This window comes from Parasteatoda tepidariorum, chromosome 10 (genome assembly GCF_982258835.1).
Source record: "Parasteatoda tepidariorum strain Cologne lab strain chromosome 10, Ptep-v5.0, whole genome shotgun sequence".
Lineage (NCBI taxonomy): Eukaryota > Metazoa > Arthropoda > Arachnida > Araneae > Theridiidae > Parasteatoda > Parasteatoda tepidariorum.
In genome coordinates this window covers 83950621-83974893 of record NC_141764.1, presented here as the reverse complement: position 1 = coordinate 83974893, position 24273 = coordinate 83950621, and the positions used below count along the sequence as shown (strand labels likewise).

General features: G+C 28.0%; 1 protein-coding gene across 1 annotated transcript in view; it reads right to left on the bottom strand.

Moving 5' to 3' along the window:
- Positions 1–24273, bottom strand: part of LOC107448674 (uncharacterized) — a 56719-nt gene that overhangs the window by 20596 nt on the left and 11850 nt on the right. The window contains exon 2 of the mRNA XM_016063971.5: positions 10073–10285. Coding sequence (XP_015919457.3) covers positions 10073–10231 — 159 coding nt within the window. The 5' untranslated portion in view covers positions 10232–10285. The remainder of the gene's footprint in view (positions 1–10072; positions 10286–24273) is intronic.

Genomic DNA, 24273 nt, shown 5'->3' with positions numbered 1-24273 from the left:
GAGTCATTGATTTGCGGCTTCACAGGGATAGTCTGCCACCTGTTAGAACAAATTGATTGTCCAGCCCTACTATTTCGGACTGATGATTTGATGACGGTATTTTGAAAAGCCTTATTTATAAAACATATGTGGTTATTTAAAAAAAAAAAAAAAAAAACTTTATAGTGAAATAGAAAGAAAAAAAAAACTTTTTATAGTTTCTAATTTATTTCAAGGTCTAACCTTTAAACTGGAACAATATTGACAGGTTAAAATGTGATTTTAAAGCATCAATCATTCCTTGAACAATCAATACTTCAGACAGTTGTTTATTCTATTTTTATTTTATTTTATTTTTTCTGATAGCAGGAACTTGTCAGCAAATGCAACAACTTTAGAACATGACAACTTAGCCAGCTTAACCCTAGATTCATATAAACAGCATAGGGAATACACTATTCATAAATGTTCTACGAACAATATAACAAGGTACATAAAAGTTCTTTTTTATATTTCTTTCAGTTTACAAGTTAAAAGAGCATGTGTATTATTTGTGGTTTATCTAAGACGAATTTAAATAAATCTAGGGTTAAAAAAATATGTTTTTTTTTTTTTTTTTTTTGCTTTGTCGTAAACTTTTAACAAACAATAATTGAGACAGTTGTTCCCGCTATTTTTAAATTCTCATCCTTAGAGTTAAGATCCCACAATGTTTAAAAATAATGAATTTAAACACATTTTGTTAAACGAGCTTAAGCAATAAACACATTTTCTGTTTAATGTGTTTAGTTTTTTGTACCCGGCAATTTAATTTTTTATATTACTTTTCACTATAAACAAAATTATTAAATTATTTCCCAACAACAGCATTAAAAAAAAAACTAAATCTAATTTTGTCTTCAATGCGTAAAATAAATTTATAACTCTAACTCCAGTCAAAGACAATTTCGTCAATGACCTAATTCATCAATGCCTGTGCTTCAGAAAGATATCAAAGTGACGTAACATTCAACAAAACGGAAATAGTGTTCCCCGTAAACACCCACTGAACACGAAAAAGGAACAAAGAATAGCGCTGTTAACCCCATACAGCTAATGTACCCATGGAGCATACATTTCCTATGCTCTGTTGCTTGGCGTTCATTGTTCTTTTCCGTCGTGATTTTTTCAGGAGACTCGATTTCGTTATTCAAGAACTGATGTATGGAGCGACCCGATTACCTACTATTTAACGTCGCCAAGATAGCATGTATCCTGTGTTTTGGGATTGGATTGGGTTGAATTTAATTGGTAAAGTTGGGTGTTATGCCCCCTTGGTTTAGATAATTGAGTAGTAAAATGTCGTGGCTCTGCATTTCACTTTTTTTATCTATTAAAAGTTGGGCTATTCGAAATTTTTTTTTCGTTTAAAAATAATTACTTTTGTACTAAATGTTGCCTATTATTTTCTCCAAAAGAATACAATTTCCTTCCATTTTCATTTGAATGAAGAGTTTTTTTTTTTCCCTCCTTTTCTTTCTTTTATTTTTTTTCCTTCTTTTGAACACAGAAAAAAATTTAATTTCTGTTCAAAAGGATGTTTACTTGATTAAATAGTAAAAAAAAATGAAATATGTTATTCGTTGTTGTAAATTTACAACACACATTACTTAAAAATAAATATTATTTTTAAATTTCCATTCACAAAGATGTAAAGTTGATAAGATTAAAAATCAAATATATTTGTTTTAAACTAAAAACAAATAATGAAATTTTCCACTAAATATAAATAATGAAATTTCCTTTGTACCAATTGTTGCCTATTATTTTCCTCAAAAGAATACAATTCTCATCCTTTTTCATTTTTGAGTTTTTTTCCCTTTCTTTTTAACACAAAAAAAAATTTAATTTCTGTCCAAAAGAATGTTTACTTGATTGAATAGTAAAAAATAAAAAAAATATTCAAATATGCTCTTCGTTGTTGTAGACTGACAACACACATTATTTAAAAATAAATATTACTTTTAAATTTCCATTCACAAAGATGTAAAGTTGACAAGATTATTAAAAATCAAATATATTTGTTTTAAACTAAAAACAAGAAATGAAATTTTTGACTAAACATAAGTAATGAAATTGCCTTTGTACTAATTGTTGCCTATTATTTTTCCCAAAAGTATACAAATCTCTTCCTTTTTCATTTTTATACAGAGTTTTTTTCCCCCTTCTTTTTAACACAGAAAAAAAATTTAATTTCTGTCCAAAAGAATGTTTTCTTCTTTTAATAATTAAAAAAAAAATATTCAAATATGCTATTCGTTGTCGTAAACTGAAAACGCATATTATTTAAAAGTAAATACGTATTATTTTTAAATTTCTATTCACATGTAAACTTCACTAGAAAGGTGAAAATCAAACATGATATTCGTTGTAAACTAAATACAAATAATGAAAGAATATCTATGAAATTTTCAAAAAAAGTCTCAACTTGTAACTAATTACAAGTAAGCAACCAGCAGATATATCCTTCCTACCATTTTTCTTAGACATTTCAACATACTTATTTTTAATAATAGACGAAATTTTGGTAGAAAGTAAAAATATTTTTTAATTAATTTATTTTTTAGGTAATATTCCAGAATATGTTATTTATTTAACGCGGTACAGTAACAATAAAACTTCATGTCTAAAAACAGCTTTCTATGTTAAAAAGTTTGGATTATCTATCGCTCAGTAGAGCAAATTTTGTAAGATTTAATAATGAATCAATCATTCAGATATCTATCTTATTTTATATTCAATCTATTTTTCAAAATAAAAATAATAATGCGAAAAATTTTAAGTCTTTCTTAAAATTTAATTTAACTGGAATCTCACAATATCATTTAAATTATATCAACTTCAACCTACTTATTATCAGTGCTCCCACTTATTAATGCAGTACTAATTTACTTGTATTACAGCAATACTTTTATTTGCAAAATTGACATCAGGTTTATGCGTTTTTGTCTTAATAAAATGTTTCAGTAGCAGCTAGATGAGAAAATTTTTTAGCTTGCTTTCATTGATTAAAGAACAGAAAATTTTATTTGTGTGAGATATAAGGCTGATGTGAAGTATATCATTAATACCTGATTAAAAGCTTAATTCGCTTCAAAAATATATAAATAGCAATTAACAGTCGACATGTTTCGAGCGCTTGAAAAAAATTAAATTTTTTATCAGGTAATACTTTACCGCTTCAGTTTTTTGGGATTATTTACTTAATTATTTTATTACCAGTTTCTTTGAGTCTAAACAGTTATAACGTATAATATTTTAACGAAATAAGTGCCGTTATTTTTGAAAATGGAAAGATTCATTATAAAAAATGGTATAAGTCCAAGACTTTTAAGGGATAGTGTTAGAATGAATTTAAGAATAATGGCTAAGATTAATAAATTTGGATGATGTCTTTTTAACACTATAATTTGATGAAACATCAAAATGCAAACGATTATTAAAATCGTAAAAAAATAACACTGTCAATTTTAAAACTTAGAAGAAATGTTCTGGTTCTGCGGAAAACCTTCATATCTTCAAAATTTAATGTTTACTTTTTATCACGTCTCGTACATCATGCCAAACACAAATATAAGATTCGCGACCACCTGAATTGTAGACAAAATCTTAAAAATACAAACGAGGTATATTTTTGCTGTCCAATGGCGAGACGCCGTGGGGACTGGACGGGGTCACATGCGGTCATCATGGGCCTCAAGAAAAGTTCTTTTCTTCTGTGTAACTTTTTAGTGTTTTTTAATGGCAGGTAAGAAACCGGTTTTCACCTTTTTTGGCGGGGTTCTCTTCTAGCTATCGTTCTCTGTCATCACAGTGCCTCTGTTACCACGAGGTTTAGAACTGAGATTGGAAAATTAAATAAACATGGCGCCATTTCTGTGGAAGAACATTTTAAGATTCAGAAACGTTTGCATAATTTTATGAAGAAAATTTCTTCAAAAAGCACTTTTTGAGCTTCGATAAAAGTTTTTTTTTTTTCTTTTTAAACTCTTGATTTCTTTTACTTTTCTATTTTGTCAAAAATAAATGGGAAAAATTATTTGTCATTTAAAATATTTAAACGTGATTTATTAACATTTTGTGAAAATATGCAGTACCGACAGTGATTCCTTTTTTTTTCTAAAAAAAAAGAGGAAAAAAAATCCTAACATGCTTTGAAAACAAGTGTTAATTTTTTTTTTTTAATTATTATTATTTATTTGTTAACAAAACTCACAAAAAAATTTCAAACCTTCAGATAGATCAGCAATTGCCTATTTTTTATTATTCTTTTTATTTAAAAAGAGCTTGAAATGATTAAAAATACATTGATTAATTCTAAAAAATAAGTGATTAAATTACATATTTTATACCATAGTTGCAGTTTGATACTTTAAACAATGGCGATAATCTTTGATGCAAAAAGGGAAAACTCTCAGATGACTCTTTGATGCAAATGGGACACCAATTTATATTTAAAATATTTTTTTAAATGTTAATAAAAATATTCTTTAAAATATTTTTTTTCTGGCTCTCTAGTTACAAGTAAAAATCTATTTGGGTATTTTAGTTATAAAAATCAATCTAAGAGTTACTAAAAGAAATCTGTAACATTTTCGCAATTATATTTGCATTAAAATCTAAAAAAGCAAGTTGAAATTTTTTTTTTATTTGTAATCAAAAATTTACCAATTGATTTTGTAAATTAAAAGAAATTTCAATTATGAATAATTGTTGCTCTTAGATCTAAAATATGCAACTAAGTGTAAATTTGAAAAATTATTGTTTGGAAGTGAGCCGTGTTTGAAAGATTTTATCTTTATCGAAGAAAAAGACACTAGTGTTTCACAACAATAAATTATGAAAATGCTAAAAATAATTATTTTTCACCTTATTTTGGCATAAATTAATGGAAATTAATTTTTAAAAAAAAGTAAAGAACATATGTTTAATATAAATTCTGCGTCAAATGTTTAAACTTTGAGGGCTCTTAGAAGCTTTTACGCCAAAGAAAATTTTAAAAAAAGCCACGTTTTAAGTGCCTTGCACTTGAAGCTACTTTAGAATTTTAAATTATGCAAATCCTCGGGCTGTGAAGAATTACCTGAGCTTTAGAACGGACGAATAGCTTAAATAATTAAAAAGTTATTAAAAACATTTTCCAGCGACATGAAAAGCATTAAAATCAATAAATGAATCTCAGTTTTTGCACATTTCTATGAGTTCACATAATGCAGTTCTGGAACCACTTTTTAAAATATAAAGGAAAATAAAATTTAAAAAAAAGAACTTTTTTTTCTTCATGGAACTGTGGCTTTTTGTAATTGATATTTTGCATCATTTTGAGAATTAGCATATTAAACGATGGCTAAAGATACTCAAAACTTAACGCAACACCTATGAACAGCTGTTACAAACCCACAATAGTTATAAAAATAGCATATTATTTTCTATAAGGCGTTAATCCATGCCACTACACAATTCTTAAAAAAATGAAGATAAAATTTATAACAGACGTAAATAATGAAACAATCCAATGAGCGAAAATACCACATACTTCTGGAGAAATAATTTATTTTCCAAAGTAATTTCTTCCAAAGAAAGTAATTATTTCAATACGTCAATAATTTCTTCTAAAGAAAATAATTATTTCAATACGTTAATTTGTCTATTTGTTTTTATTTCATTTATCTCACAGATAAAAGCACTTTCAATATTTATTTTTAATTTAGCAAAGCTTATAAAAATATTTTTTTAACTTGCTTAAAAAAATAAATAATAAATAAAAATTCGCACTTTCCAAACGAAGTTTCATTTTAAACATATTAACAACTATTATCACTTTTCAATTAAAAATAAAAAAAAAAAGATTTGTTTCATTCTCTTGATTTTCTCACCGTAATTTGGCGGCAGCAGGTGTTGCAAAACAAAACAAAGGGTTAAAATAACTAGAAAAGAAATCTCATGACTTTTCCCAACCTTGGCGTTGTGTGTGATACGAATCGTAACAATCAAAACAACAGAAGAAAAAATATTCATCTCAACGTAAAGAAATATAACAAAAAAGTTATCAAAGTAATATGAAAAACAAAGAAAAAATACTTGCATAGCTGGTTCATCAAATCTAACGCTAGAGAAGCTCATTTTCCGCGGGAAAAATTGTTTAACTTAGCATATGCGTATAAAAGAAAAACATATAAATTTCAGGGCCAAACTTTAAAAAGAGAGTAAAAAAATTTTTGTAGCAAATATTTAATCGATAGAAAGGGAAAATCAACTATTTCGAAAACGTCCCGTTATTTAGGAGCAGTTGATATATTTATTGGCTATTTTATTATTAAACAATATCACTTTGAAAAAATTATCTACCACCATTTACAAAAAAATTTAACTCCTTTTTCAGGTTTTTACATTTTACTACGAGTTTAACTCCGATAATCTAAAAATTTTTTGGTAACTTTTAAGACTGGTTTTTAAAATTTAAGAAATACCAAAATATATTTTTGCTATTAATTAAAGTGTCAGAAAAAAAAAATTTACAAACGGGACACCGGTATCCCATTTGCCTCAAAGGGTTAAAAGATGATATGAGTAGAATTGAAAATAATTTTTCTTTGTTAGTGTCTGACGTTAATGCATTATAATTAATTTACTTATTTTTTCTGAAAAACATCCAGGAAATAATGTTTACATTGCATTGAAAGCGATACTTATATAGATCTGAAAATTCATAAGTGAATGTACCAATTATAAAACATTAAGAAAATTACACTGTATCAAATCTGTAGAAGAGAAAATCTAGTTAAGACAGCCTTAAGGGGGGGGGGGGTACAATCTTAAAAGTGAGGCAGAACCTCCATATTTACGTTACTCAAAACGAAAAAATACGGTAAGGTTTAATGTCACAAAAAAAAAGGGAGCTGTTATTTGAAAGCTCTGTCGTCATGCAAAATATAGCATTTTAGCAATAGGCTACATTTAAAATATGGTAAGTTTGTAAATGTTATTTATTTCAATCAGGTTATATTTTGTCAATTTTTAACCAGCACGTTCTATGCAAAATAATGTTTACAAATTACGTCAAGCTGACATAAGTTGTCAACATGAATGAAAACTACAGTTGTGAAGAAAATAAAAGTTTTGTCGAATTGTTTTATGTTTCGAATGTTACTGTATCTCTACATCGCTTGGACTTATTTTTAAAAAAAAAGGCAAAAAATTTAAAACTTATTGAGTTTAATAATTTTTTTTATCTAAATGGAAAAAATTTCGTCAAACTGATGATTAAAACTAGTGTAATTTTGCATGTATTTAAGACGTTTGTCCGTTTTGTTTTAAGTCCAGACGATTCTGTTTTCTGCGATATGTTAAAAATTAAAGATTTACAACGAGTTTAATTCCCTACGAGCCTCTTTTTATTTTTCTTCGCAAAAGAGCACCATTTCGCAGGAAGAAAAAAAACTGTTCGAATTGTCGTGTCGTGGAGTAACAACAGTTGCGTGTAAATGTAAAATATAATAAATCCTTACAGATTTAGAAGACCGGTTGATGCTGATGCCCTCAAGGCATAAACCAGGATTGGATGGGAATTTTTTAGATCTCTTCTATTTGATGAGCAGAGGTTTATGCATGAACGAGTCAGAAGTAAAGGATGATGGCCCGTTAGAAGGCAATGAAAAAAATAACGATTTACCAACCACCACCTTGCAATCTTACTCGTTATGCCTAATTGCAATTGGCAAAAAAACACACGGTTTTAATTTTTTTTCTTTGATCAAAGCGATGTTTGAGGCTTTAGATCTTGTCAGGAGTTCGAAGAGAAATTAAAAATCGCTGCGCGAGAAAGAGAATTATACACCTGTTGGAAGACAGTTGATGAGGATTGTGACTGGACCTATTGTTATACCGTCACACCATGTAACAAGCTTATCCAAAATTACCTGGGAATGAAATTAATTGCAAAGGGAATCGGCAGAGAGCCAATCACGGCAATAATGGTTCTTCTTGTAAACAATGATGGCAACTGAAATAGAGTTTACAGGTGAAAAAAATATTACAATAGAACGTTAGATCAAATAGGACGGAACGCTCAACGGATGAAACTTACTTTTACAATGCTCGATGATAATTTTTATAATAGGAGTTATAAAATATATTTTGCAATACTTAATTAAAGTACCAACGATTTTTCTAATTGTGAGAAAACTGAAGGAAAAAAATAGGTATTTAAAGTGTAAATTCCGAGTAAAAACGACTGGGGAAATAAAATTAATTGCAAAGGAAATCAGCAGAGAGCCATTCAAGGCAATGATGGTTCTTCTTGTAAACAAGATGGTAACTGAAATAGAGTTTACAAGTGGAAAAAAATATTACAATAGAACGTTAGATCAAATAGGACGGAACGCTCAACGGATGAAATTTACTTTTACAATGTTCGATGATAATTTATAGTAGGAGCTATAAAATATATTTCGCAATACTTAATTAAAGTACCAACGATTTTCTAATTGTGAGAAAACTGAAGGAAAAAATTAGGTATTTAAACTGCAAAATGGGAGTAAAAAAGTTCTTCAGAGTTAGAATTTACTGCCATAAAAAGATCTATAATATAACCCAATACGATATTTGTATCAGTGATAAAATTCAATATGATAATTGCATCGGTTATACAATTCAACATGATAATTGTATGTGTGTTATAAATCAATATAATAATTGTATCGACGTTACAACTCAATATAATTGTGTCGTTGTAATAATTCCATATGTGAATTATGTTGGTGTTGATATGATAGTTATATCGAGGACATAATTCAATATGATAATATATGTTATAACTATAAAGGTGACGTGATAACTATAAAGGTGATATAATTAAATTTGATAATTGTTGGATAATTTTTAGTGGTGATAATTTGAACAATTTTCGAGTTGTATGTTATATCAATCAACGAATTTCTCAAAATTTATTTAAATAAATAAGTAGTAAAAATGTTTCTTTACTTTTCAACTATCATTTAGGAAATTAAAAATATTTGCAGATATTCACAAACATTTTCAACTAAAACAATGTCTATGCTGGAAAATTAAAATCTTAACGTATTTGCAAGTATAGGCACTTAAAAGATTTTAATAGTTTGTATAACATTATGTAATAGTACACATGTGTACTGCTGTGCTACATCATGATGAAGTGCAGATAAAAAAGTGCTAAGCCAACATACAAATTGAATGGAAAAAAAACGTGGATGCTTAACAGGATATGTGTCTTTTCTTAAACTATGATTTGGATGCATGACTATGCGTTTTAAACTATGATTTGGCTTTATATTTTATTGACAAACTTCATTACTCCATTTCCTGTTTAGAAGTGAATTGCTGTATTGTTTAGATTATAAAGCTTAAAGATCTAATGTCCAGAGCGATTTGGGTCATGAAGAAAGCAATTTCAAATCTGACAATTATTTTGTCATCAGTATTGCGTTTTTAACAGCGAATTTACTTACTCATCTAAATGTTAAGTTAAAATTATTTTGTTGTATCTAATTTTTTTTTAAAAATAAATATCTGAACCTACATGAATAAATGATCCTTATGGTTTCTATCGTAGAACTTCCAATGGTATTAATCAATTTTACGTTTTTTAAGCATAACGAACCTCAATGATTCAACCTCAATGATCAGTACCTCAAATGATTGGCATTATTTGATGATCGGTCCATATTTCTTATTTATACTATCAAAAATATAACCCCTCTCTTTTTTCTTCATATGCACTTAGAAAATGGATTCCAACCCTAAACGTATTAGTACTCAAATATTAGTACGATATGATAAAACCATTTACCCGATCCAACTTTTAGACTCATGCAATCCAACCTATTCAAAAGGAATAGTAATTTCTCTTTCGGCTAGATTACTATAATATTATAGATCTGTATATAATAATATATATATTATAAATCCGTATATATCATATATCCGTATATAATAATATATATTATAGATTCGTATTTAATGAGAAATATATTACAAAACGGACTCACAGAATTAATATATTGTTATAATGACTTACTTGTACGGCACTGTTGAGAAAACAGTTGTTCTGACCAGGCATATTCAGTAACCCTTTTGTGCTGACTGTAGCACCCTTTTTAGGGGTCATCATAAAATTAGGATCATCCTGAACAATTGGACCTACTGTCCCTGGAATAGGTCCTGGCGTAGGCGCCATTAGGCTTTAAAATGTCTAATTCCAACTTAGGTTTGATATAACATGCTACTGATCCTAAAAAAAAATATGTATGCATTTCAGTTTTACAATTTATTATTTTTCATAGCTGAGTCTATATTATATATAAATAGTTCAAACATTAAAAAAAAATTGAAAGAAAGATTAAAAATAGTTGATTCGAAAATCAGTTCATTGTTGAAACCCAAAATGTCGGCACCTTTTAAACTGATTTGTACCATCACTATAGAGTACAAATGTGAAACAAGGAGTTAAATTGAATTGAGATATTTATTTTTTGTTTCAAAAATGATTTATTAACTCTTCCTAAAATTCCATAAACAAAATAATACCATTATAGCAATAAATAAGCACATTAAGTAAAACCATAATGCTTGTACTAATTTATTTAGTAAATTTTTAAAGCAACAAAAATTATGTCTTAGCAAGTTTCAAGTTTAGAGTTAAAATTATTTGTTCTTCTTATAAGATCAATTCGCCAGAGATGTAGCCATGTTTAAACCTCATGCAATCATTTTTAAACCCTTAGCTGACACACATATGCACTTTGCATTTTCTTTTCAGCTATTCACAAGAAAAAAACTTTTTTTTTTTAGCAGGAATAAATATTTTTAGGTGAAAGTTTTTGCAAAAAGACAATTATAAATTTTAATTCTAATTTGAAATTGATGCAGTTTGAGTTAAATTCATAATACATTCAACTATCTAGGTTTATAATTGGTTAATCCAAACATATTTTATAGATCAAGTAAACAATGTTATAAATGAATACAATTTAGACAATACTCGAGCGATGCATTTCCCCTCTACCTTTTTCTATTAAACTATATATAACTTCAAATAATATTACAAATCCATAACGGTAAATATAGATCAAAGACGGAACTGAATAATGGTGCTATTTTCAAGGCATGTCGTTGAAAAATGAAAATCTCTTGGGAATGTCGGAAGCAATTTGTCTTGACCACAGTCCATCATTAGCGGAATGATGATGATGATAGTCCATCAAAATGTTAGTCATACCTCTACCTTAAAGCCTGGCATAATCAGTCAAGTTCAACAGACAAAAAAAAAATATGATATTGATTTTCCTTAACAACACAGTTATATGATTAATTCGCGAGAATACGAGATTCTCTTTTGCTGGTCTTCTAATTTAATGGTATGGAAGTTGTCAAAAAGGATTTATGCAACATAGCTTTGGATGGAAAAGTCTGTATAGATCTGTTTTAATGAGCTTTAGGAAAGTAAAATGTTATTTCACAAATGTTTTAAATCTAAGAACAATTTTTTGCTTGTTGTACCACTAATCATTCTTACATTCCACACATTCGGAAAAATTGATTCAACGTTTAGCTGGTTACATATGCAAATTTCAGTTGAAAACTTACCTAACTCAACCTAAATGAAGTGTTGATTTGAATTAGGTCTCAAGTTCCAAGTTATCAATCGTGTAATCATGTTTAATATGTACGAAGTGGTTTAACGTAATAGGGGTCATTTTAGGAGAAATTTAGGCCCGTTAATGAACCTGACGCAAAATTTGCTGTCGCACAAATTGACGTTTTATATAGTTTTCGTTAAAAAGGTCGATTCTCAAAATATTTTAACGTGAAAAAGGACAATTCACAAAATATTTTATAAATAAAAACGGAAGCTTCACAAAAAATTTTATTGCGAAAATGGGCAATTCATATAACTATTCTTTTGAAATATAGAATGAAAAAAAAATTAAATAAAAAATTTCAATACTAAAACTCCTTGAAAAATGGTTTTTAGTTTTATTCTGAAAAGCCGGACCTTATTTTCATAATATTATGAATTTATTTTTTACAATTTCATAAAGTATAAACAGAAACTGTTTTTGTGATTTTTCACAAAATTAGGACTTATTTTGAAAATTTCAAAAATGTTGAATAGATTTTTCATAATTTCGCAAAAAAGTTTGAAATAACAAATAAACAAAAAAAAACTCCTAAATTTGAGAGCATCACCGAGTACTGTGTATTTCAACTGACTATTCCTTCATGGAAAACTAAGTGCACTTGGAGAGAAAATTAGACTACATCTATTGCGCGCATACAATAGGCTCAACTGTACATGAAGTCAATGATTTTTTTTTTAATTGAAATTATTATTTTTTTTTAATTTTACAATGCCAGATACTTATTTACAATGTACGCCTTTCCATCATACAATGGGAAGATGAATATTCCTCAGAAGGTTGTCAAGGTTTTTCGGAGATAAAACCGGTTGATATTAAAAAATAAATTATAAATTATTATAAAATAAAAACTGGAAAGAAAATTATAATTAAAAAAAAATAAATCTAGTGAACGTAATCATTGTGAAACAGTAAAATTTTTTTTAAAAATTACTTCGAAGTTAATTTGAATAACAATAAAAACCATTAAAAGAAACAATATAAACGTGATTTATTATTCAAAACTCGTATAACGTATCTTAAACTCAAACGATCGCGTCGAAATTAAAATCAACCTTAATTTCTATCTGCATGCATTTAACAATGTAGCATAAAGCACTTAACCCAGTGAGAACAAAACAACTCTAAACAATAATCGAACATAAATGGGCGGGTACCCGTTTGGCGCGTGGCAAGTGAATTATCTCTCTAGCGCCAAAAAAAAATTTACTTTTATTTATCTCAGGCGTAAATTACAAAACAGGTGAATACAAAATCGGAAAAGGAGAACTACCAAAAAAGCGAATTGAGTTTGGTAATTGCCCATCAACATGGTTTATGTAGGAATCTAGGCCGGCAGGGCGATGAGATCAAAGGTTTTAAGTCTGGACTTGCAAGTCCACTTTGTACAAAGCAGGTGATAGAAGTGACATAATACTTTTTCCGCATCACAGATTCTGTTAGAGAGTTAAAAGTGCAATTGTTATTTTTTTTATTATTATTATTTTTAATGGTGGACATGGATGTAATATCATCAATAAAATATCTCTAATAAATTTCATGGTAATTTTTTTAATTTGATTTCAGTAGTTTTCGAAAATAATGCGTATTTTTGAACTACAACATCGATTAAATGTGATGCAAACTTTAAAAGGATGCTAACTTAAAAATAATGCGTATTTTTGAACTACAACATCGATTAAATGTGATGCAAACTTTAAAAGGACGATAATTTAAAAATAATGCGTATTTTTGAACTACAACATCGATTAAATGTGATGCAAAGTTTATAGGATGGTATACGGAGGGAGAAAGTTTTCATGGTAACCTAGAAAGGTGAGTTCAGATAAACCTAGAGTAGTTGAACCAAGTACCACGAAGTTTCAAATGATGAAAAAAATGCTTTGATAATAATAAAATGCAGGATTACTTCCTTACGGCGAAATCCTGAATTATCCTATCATATTTTGTGTGCATTTTGATATTTTAAAATTATTTTTCGTAATTTGGAATTTCATGGTTTCATCATCATCAATGGCTCGACAGCCCAGGGTAGGCCTTGGCCTTCTCAAGAAGCTTTTTTCATGGTTTACTCTAGGTATATTTGAACTCACTTTTTGTATACTCTTAGTTTTATTTTTTATACTCATAATTTTTGAACTACTTAAGTCAGTGAAAAGTTCGCCATGAAAAGTTTCTGTCGCAATATAGCGTCTTCTCAAAAATCTTAGTAGAAGTGGCGGAAAGAATGACAGTAAGATAGTAATAGTACTATCAAGGGGTTAAAAGAAATTTGAAATCGTTCCTTCAAAAATTATTTTCTTATAAGAGCCGGGATTTTTATTAAAATAACAAATCTGTAAAATAAACAACCATTGCATTGCTGACAATAAAAAAACACCTATTTTAAAAAAGTAAACGACAAACCTTTCAAATTACAATTTAATTTGCCACTACTGTATTTCATTTTATTTTTCATTAATTAATAATAAAAAAAAAGCCACAACTCATTGCTTCTATTATTCTCTATTTACCATTGTTTTTCTTTCTATAAATGTTTCAAACATTTTAAGTTGTTAATTCCGTTTCTTGGGAGGGGGGAGATGTAAAAAATAATCGTTGCTAATGAGAGTCTTTCGTGCTTCAAAACACGATAAATCCATAACAGGAAATAATTTGTTAAAAAAAATAATAATTTAAAATCAAAACTTTGTTTTTAAAAGAAAAGAAAAAAAGCCCATTCACACTTTTTCAAAGTTTGTTTTATTTTTATTAATTATCCGCAATTGCAATTATTTACCGATTCTTCTATTTTTTCACAAAAAATAATGATGATGATTGTGTTTAGATTAAACTTAGATTTTTGTTTATTTAAAAAAAAAAATAAGCAATTGTCAATGTACAAATAACTGAAGTAGGTCAAGTACTTCTATGATTTAAAACAAGATCCGTTTGCAAAATTGAAATTTCTTTTACATTTCAAATTTTTCAAAGTAAAAAAAACTTCTTTGTTTGAAATCCAATATGAAGTTTAAAATTAAAAACTTTTATTAGTTTACAGAATTATGGACTACAAGCAAAGCTGTCATGTTCACCCTGACACAGCCAAGGACAAAATGGCGAAAAAAATTAACAACAAATTATTGGCAACGCAAGGAGAAAATAAAATCCAGTTCCAGAAGAGAAAAAAAAAGATATCTGCCAAGCAAGTTACGCTACAGAACGTGACTGGAGACTCAAGGTGAAAGTCTGATATCGAAAAGACTACGAAAAAGAACAAAAGGTAGTAATCCACCCACAGTCCCAGGTAACTGGGCCAGTGAAGACCACAAGATGTTCGAAAAGATCCAAGCTCAGCAACCCCTGTCGCCTCCAACAGCAATTCGATGCGTCATCCTACCCGTGTTTCATTTTTTATTTTTTCTTTCAGGTAACCACAAAAGAATATGTAACGCTCCAAAGGAACTAATCTTCAGATATCATCAAGTAGGGGTCGTTGATTATTTCTCACTTGAGTGGATCCTGGGAGTTCAAAGCGCGTTTTTTGAGTAAGAAAACCGCAACGTCTTTTGTTTCAAACATAAACAAAACCACCAGTTTTAATGAGTTACGAAGAACCCTAAGTTCAGAGGGGAGGGGGGAGAAATGGCTAACAGTGTCCTGAGAAATATGAGTTGTTTGCAAATTGTCCACTATGCAAATTGAAACAAATATTCATTGTTTTGCCAGAATTGGTGTTTTAAAAAAACTATAGATAAGTCACGTTAAAGTAAAGTGTTGTTTTGCTTTAGCAATAAAATAAATTTTCTGCAATGGTTGTTTATAAATACACAAGTGGGCGACCTTAGTGCTAAAATACAAACTAAGGCAAACAGCGTTAAAGAGCATAAATATTTTCGTGCTTTTTAACGTTGTTTGCCTTAGTTTGTGATGGTTGTTTATGTTTATACCACGAGACGGAAAAAAAAAAAAAAAAAAAAACATTTTTGTCGAAAATAAATTAAATTTTAATTTCAAAACTAAGATTTGTTTTAATCATTAATGTTTCATATTACATGCTTCTCATCATTTTACAAAAAATAAATTAAGTAAAAATAAATAAATACTACAAAAATAAATAAAAGTACAAAAATAAAATAAAAGTAAATAAATATAATTACGACAAATATAGAAAGAAGAGATTTAGTCATTTATTTGCAAGCAAATAAACTAAAACATTTTATACAGCAGAATAAATGGGTTTATAACTTGAACTACAAGCATTTACTTAAAATATACAATCATAAGTCTAGTCAGTAATGTGTTTAGAGCTTCGATAAACATTTACTTAAAATATACAATCATTAGTCTAGTCAGTAATGTGTTTAGAACATAAACTATAAGCATTTACCTAAAATATACAATCATAAGTTTAGTCAATAATGTGCTTAGAATTTAAACTATAAATATTTACTTAAAATATACAATCATAAGTCTAGTCAGTAATGTGTTTAGAACATAAACTATAAGCATTTACCTAAAATATACAATCATAAGTTTAGTCAGCAATGTGTTTAGATCATAAACTATAAGCATTTACCTAAAATATACAATCATAAGTTTAGTCAGCAATGTGTTTAGATCATAAACTATAAACATTTACTCAAAATATACAATCATAAATCTAGTTCATAATCTAGTTTTCCACACATTAATAGCATTCATAATTAAACAATTTATAATTACTAAATATTTTTATTTTACTTTTTAATTAAAATAATTATTTCGTTTAATAATTCAACTATTTAGACTTTAATGTTACGGCAGTAGGCGGAAAGTTTAATCAAAATATTCAAAATTTGATGTGAAAAATATCAGAATTATCTTTCGAATATATCATATAAATTTAAAATTGAAATTATCGTATAAATATAAGCATTAATATAGCATAATTATCATATAAATGAAATAATATAAATTATCATATAAATGAAATTATCGTGTAAATTGAAATTATCATATAAATTTAAAACATATGGAATGTCAATATTAAAATTCAGATGAAATTTTTGCTACTAAAGTAATCCTCACAAAAATGGGGGGGAAAAAAACAGGTTAATAAGGTAAAAAAAAATTTCAATAAATTTCCCAAAAGCGTTCTTTTTATACGATTTTTGAACAAAGTAGCATAGAAAAAAAAAGAAAAATTAAACTAACAAATAAATTCCAAACTATAAAATAATTTAAAAATAAACGTAATGCATTACTTTATAACGTGAATTTACCTTGAATTGTTCAAAGTAATCCCATTTTTCAATAATAAAAATGCTCCGATTTAATTCCAAATGACAATTGCCTTCTCCAAAAGTACCCATATTAACATCAAACATACAGTTTCTGATAAGTATCACATCAATGAGTTTCAATTTCAACTAACATTGAAAGATCATTTAGGTCCTGGCTGAATATCCGTAAGCTTTAAAAACTATGTCATCCTCAGAAATTCCCAACATTTCTTGACGACCAAGAGATTTCAAGAGGCAAGTGTAATACTCAATCTCTTTATAGGTTATGGATATTAATGATTGCGAATATCCAGATCATCAATAATGACCCTTGAAAGTGGCTAAGAGTTTCTCTAGTTTGTGATCAGGTCTACTTAGTAGCAATATAAGACGAGATTATTACGTTGCTCTTACAACATAGAAAGTGTGTTAATGTTTTTGATGGTGATTTTGGTAGCTTATTCAATTTTGTAATTTATAATACTATTTTTTTCTTCGGATTAACTGAGGAATCAACAAAACTTAAACCCAAGAACTATTAAGGTTTTTTTCTTAGGAATATTATAACTTTATTTGTTACTTTTTGGTGTGTTTCTGTTGTATTTATTTAAAGATCTAGCTTGTCTAAACTTGTAATTCTTATTTCATTCTTTTTATTATTTTCTTAAAGAAAAAGATTTATGATTTAAATTCTATTTTCAAGGTGTTGAACTTCATAAATATGAAATATAAAGCCACATTATAAAATATTTTCTTTATCTCGAATTAACAATCTAAGGTAAGATCCAAAGACATGTTTTCCATACTTTTTACGATTGGCACATTGTTTTAGATACTGAACATCTGTTGTTGTTGTCTTGTCTCGTTTAGTGACTTAATATTTCTGAAAGTTAGGGGGATGAGTTTTGAGCACCTAGTATTATTTCTAGAATTGTAGAACATTAAATTCTATAGATAAAATATTATTTTCAGAATATTGTTATTTTAAAAAGATGACAATTTGGAGTCCCCCTCCGGTGCTCAGTTAAACCTCATTGAAATTCATCACGAAAACAAGTCATAAAGGACCATATTTTTTGTTTTACCACTTTTTCCCAGTTGAGATTTACCTTAAAATATTATACCGTAATTTTTACAGTAACATTTATTTAATTACAGTGATTTAGTGACTTTACGGAAATTATTATTACAAAAATTACGATATATCAGATTTTTTGTTCCGTAAGGTAAAAAGAACCAGTGACGTGATTTTATCTGTAGGCTCTGTATCAAGCTTTTTAATTAAGTATAGCGATTGTCTAGCAAGAATATATTTAAATTATTAAAAATAAATTTCTTCTCTCAAATTACTCTTTCCAAATAAAAAGTCGTGCAAGAAATAAAAGGAAGTGAAGAAACAAACAACTTTTCTCCCAAAAACATAATATATCGTTGCCATTCGTAAAAGAAAAAGTTTAGAACAACAAAATCATCAAATAATAATTACGATAAAATTTCACGGAAGAAACAAGCTCAATTAAGAAAACAAAGCACGTGGGAAAAAACGTCTTCAGGATGACATTGCCGACGGTAACGCGTCTTAAAGGAAACAAATAAATCAGATTAATGTTCATTTTGTTTCTAATTTATGGAAACATCTTTATCAATAATGATTAAGAAACTGCAGCGGAAGAGAAACCTGGAAGTTAGCGATTGAGAAATTAATGACAAGAAAATTTTCACAAATCTTAGAAATGTCGGTCTAGTTTCTTCGGAATGGGTGCGATTTGTCGTCATTGAAATTCAACAAACGTTCTACCTTTAGAAATATTTAAAAGATTACCACGATGTTGCGACTGACTTTCGCAAGAGTTAATGCTTGAGTAAAATTATGAAAGTAATTTTTGATGATAAAAGGTGACGAGAATTTTAATGAAGATTTTTTGGTTTGGAAAGATCTAAACCATTATCTTTCACAAACTAGCATGTTTAATTGAATTTATACAAGCTGGTGGTAATGCTATAGCGTAGCAATGACTTAACAAGGCAAAACTATAACTGTACTAGTTTCAAAATCTATAAAATTTCAAATTTTTCATGGTACTTTTCGATTAGCCGAGGACAAGCGAAAAGTCGTTAAAAAATGTAGACCTCAGCCAACTTTTTTGAATTTTTTTTTATATATTTTGATATATATATACTCCAGAAACTTGAGCATTTTTATTGCTTTTATAATAATTATATGTTTTATAAATCTGAACTTTTAACAATTCCTAAAATTATTTAAAAGCTGCACTCAATATGTTTAAGCTAAAGATTGGTATCTTATTCATAATCTAAATCCTAATTCGTAATTCTAATTCAGAGTATTAATAATCGAAACACATAATTTTCCCTTTCAAAGCATGAAACACCGGAGTCTATCTCATCTGTCAAAGGCTAATTGTTTAGGTTTTCATTAATTATCATATAAGAAATAGGTCAACAAACAACTCCGAACGCATGCAAAAAAAAAAAAAAAAAAAAAGCCGCAATCAAATACTCGCACCACTCATCAAATTTCAGAATTACTGTACCATTTATTCGATAAAATTGATGCAATTACAAAATTTAATGACTTTCGTAAACTGGACACAAGGTTTCAGTTAATCTGTAAGTCAATTAAACGCAATTAAGCTCCTTATAAATCAATACGCTCTCCACGTTTTTATGCATCGGTAAAACAGATTTAATATGAAAATTAATGAACACCTTTCAAGAATTTACGTACCTGTATAAGATATTTAATATTAAGATTAATGTGTGGCATTGAAGTATTTAAGTACCTTCATAGCAGATTAAAATATAATATTAATCAAGTGCCTTTTAAATACTTATGTATCTGTATCTGATTTAATATAAAATATTATATTGAGAAAAAAAAGTATGGTAAAACTACCAGAATACGGTAACATTTAAGTGTTTTTGGTTCTCTGGGAACACCAAAAAGTGGTAATTTTTACTGAAGCACTTAGGTCATGATTTTGGTAATGGTTTTGGTAAATATTGCTTCATAATGCTTGATAAAATTTTGTAAAATTAGGTAATATTATCATAATACCTTAGAGCCTGGCATAAAAACTATTTAGTTGGTTAAATTTATTTTTCAATTTTGTACTTTTTACTAAATGTGTGGTAAAAAGAACTAAAATTTCGAAAACCAGAATTTTAGGTGAACCGTTACCATGTGAACGGAAAAATTACTAAATGAATGCTTTAAATACCACATATTTTATTATTTATTTCCAGAATTTTAGTTTTTATAACCCGAAATGTCCCCATAAAGTATGGTAATTTGACCTGGATGTTTTCTCCTAGCATAAAAACGGTATAACGGTATACTTCACCACAATTTTTTCAGCATAATATGTTTTCTTCGAGCATGTTTATAGCCTTAGCAGATTTAATATGAAAATAATTACCCTTCAAACATTCGTGTACCTTTATAAAAGATTTATATTCAGATTAATATGTGCCATTCAAGTATTTACGTACCATTATAATATATTTAAAAGAAACTATAAATTGGACAAGCGTAAAATAATTTATGTTTCGTTTTGAAATCTATCAAACAACTAATTTTCAGTCGGTAGTACACCAATGCGGAAAAACAATGGAACATATCTACTTTTACTGTCATATAAAGGAGAATTTAATTTCATATATTTTTTGAATAAAAGCAATTTATATGAAAAGGTTCATTATTCCATTGTTGTTGTTTTTTGTCATTTCTGGGAGAAGAGTCATTTTACCGGATTCTCCCCCCCCCCCCAGTTACGTTGAAATAAAAGTCAAATCGAATGCTTTATTCATAAGATATGGAGAAAAAAGGGTTTGCATGAATTCGAGTTTTTCGGAAGGTTAAAAGCATTACAATCGCAAGAAATTTTATTATGTACCTTTTGACCTGAAAAATAAGCAAAACAAGCGTATACCTCAAAGTGAATTTCTGGCTCAAAACAGCCCGAACAAAGCAAATCCTTAAAATACTTAATGACTTAAAGATGTAATAAAATATTTATAGGATAGATTACGAAGCAATGTTTGACTTTTTGTCCCACGAGAAATATTCTACATCAAGCAATCGCTAGCATAAAAGCCCAAATTTGATTATACATAATCAGAACATGGACCAAGCCATGGATGCACAAAAAGTTGAATTAGTAGAAAGTTGAAATAATTTGTATCAATTGAAAATATTAAAATTAATATTTTCTGTCAGTCATTTCACAGCAGAGTTCCATAACAAATTCAAATTATTATTTTAATAAGTTCTAAATATATTTCTTTTAAATAAGTACGTTATGTTGTAATTTGGTACTTATTAAAATACAACTTTACAAAAGAGTATTTAATGATATTTTCGTAAGTGTACTTTATGTATACACACAGTTAATGAATGGATTATTTAATGAGCACTAAATAAATAATATAAAGTGTCTACATTATTTTATTTCTCAATGAATCTTTATTCTTGCTGTGAGACTGTTGCTTTCTGTGCACGTTAAGCCTACTTCTTCTTGTTATAGCAAATATCCCGTATCAGCAATAAATGGTTTTCAAATTTAATTGAATGATAATTTTAAAAACGATTTATAAAGGAACTACTTTTTTAAATGAGAAAATTATTTAAGAATTCAATTGTTGCTTCTGAGTTAACGCATAAGCTTATTTTACTTTCATTTATTTTAAATAACTGGTTTTGAAATAGTGCACTTCTTTTAAAGGTTGTTTTTCGTGAAGATTCGATATTAATAAACGTTTCAGTAATAGTAACTAAATGTATTTTTCAAACCAATATTGCAAAATTGTAGAAAAACAGACAGGAAGCTAAATGCAATTTACGTAAATATAACTAATATTTAATGGAGAAAAATTTCATTTGTTTTTAAATCAAATTTAGAGAAATTGTAGATTTTCAACTAAAGCTCTTAAAAAAAATAATATAAAAAAAAAAAAAAAAAAAAAAAAAAAAAACAGTCTCAAAAAAATTATAAACAAAATAGAGAATACAACAAATATGATTTTAAGCGGATAAACATTTACAAAAAATGTAATTCTTATGAAACATAACTAATAGATTCTAATACTTCGCGAAGTAGGTGGAAATTTCTGCAACAAAGTAACTTCGGTTTAAGAAAAATTACATTTCATCATGATGTCAATTCAGGTAGTGAATTCGGAAGCCAACTTTAATCCCTCTTGTCATAATAGAGTTCACTTTCAATTCTACTGAAGATGACTTTCTTCGCTTCGCTTCACTTCCTCTAGATCAGGGGTTGCCAAACTTTTTTGATCATCGACCCGTACATAATTTTTCGAAATCTCCATCGACCCCCATTAAAGTAATTTTCTGTTAATTAAAATAAAACTCTATTAGATACTGTGTTTGTACATTTATTTTATGATTTTGAACATTTATTAAAGTGATAGTACATAGTGTAACAATAGTTTTATGAAAAATATGTTAATGTTGAAATATAAATACCTTAATATTTATGAAATAATAAGTAATTATAAGTAAGTAGAAATAATAAGTAAAGTAACTACGGATTTATTGCTTCTTAATCAACGACATGGGTGTGCCTGGTGTTTTTTTTTTCTGCAAGGTTCGTTATACTGGGTTCAAAATTGGTCAATTTTAATCTTAAATCCCCTCGAAATTCCACATTTAATTTATTTCTGTTCTTAGTTAAGATTGAATTTACGTGACTGGAACCGGCTTCAACCATATAGGAACTTGGAAATACTATCATAAATGGCTGAGCTATTTCGTAAAGTCTTACATATTTTTGCATTATATTTATATTTGTCCAAAATTTGCTTATTGTTAAATTTTTAAAAAGCGTCTTTGCTTCGAATCCCCATAATAATTCAGCAAGCTCATCTTGTAGGTTGATGTCCACGTTTTCAATTTGAGCAGAAAATGGCACAATAATCCAATCAGGGATGTCAATGTTTTCCAAATCAACAAAACGCAGTTTGAAATCGTCGCTCAATTTTTGAAGATTACCTGTATATATTTCCAAGTCTTCTTTTATTTTTAATTGTCACATATCTGAAAAATACTGATAATCCTTCGACCAATCGACCCTTCCGGTTCGGATCGACCCCCATTCGACCCCCTGGCTCAGATCGACCCCTGCTTATGTTAAATAGACCCCTGGGGGTCTATATAGACCACTTTGGCGACCTCTGCTCTAGATAGAGCGTCCTGCCGGGCCAATGGACCCGTGTAATTACTCTGTACAATCAACGACCATAAAATCTGTTTGGCGAAACAATGTAAGCGTAACCCGAGCCAAGGAAGCACTGAATGTTACCATCCTTTTCTTTCCACCCACAGAGGAAGACAAGGCAAAAGTTAGCAAACAAAGAATCGCTCAGAAGACATGAAAGAAGGCTTTAGAATGGGTATAGAAATACTGACAGGTGTGTTGTTTGTGTGTATCATAATCTTCCACGAAGATTTAACGCAAAATTTAATTTCGTTAAAAATTGTGCTTTTCTTCGAGAGAGAGAGAGATAAATTGAATCGTAAACGCAAGCTTTTAAACAAAAACATATAATTCCGGCTAAAAAAAAATTAATTTGTTTTCAGATTAAAATTCCAAAAAATGGTAAAGTGGTATCCAACATATAATATGTAAATGAAATAATTCTTTTGGTGATAAGAATATACAGTAATTTATACATAAAAAATATGAATATTATTATTATTAAAATCTAAAAATATAGCAAGCTAAAATCTCAAGCGAAAGTCGCATTTTCATCTCAAATTTTTCTGAATTGATACTTCGAAAAAATGCATGTAACAGTTAAGGAGAATTTCTCTTAAGATATGTTGCGCACCGAAAAATTAAAATGTTCAAAATTAAGATGCTATATTTTGCTTCTCCATAAAATTTCAAAAAAAAAAAAATAATAATAATAAATAATAATAATCATAAATAATAATAATCATAAATAATAATAATCATAAATAATAATAATCATAAATAATAATAATCATAAATAATAATAAATAATAATAATAATAAATAATTATAATCATAAATAATAATAAATAAAAATAATAATAAATAATAATAATCTTTGGTGACAGCTATTTAAAAAAAATTTTAAACAATAATAGTTCAAGTAAAATTAATATACATCTCTTATTAAAATAAACATAAACTTTTTAAATAGAAAGATAATGAGAATGAAAAATGCTTAATTCGTACGAAGTAGTCAACAAAGTTAATTAAAATATTAAGAATTACGAGTTAAAATCACTGAAAAACAAACAATGAGAAATAATAGCATTAGCCATTAAA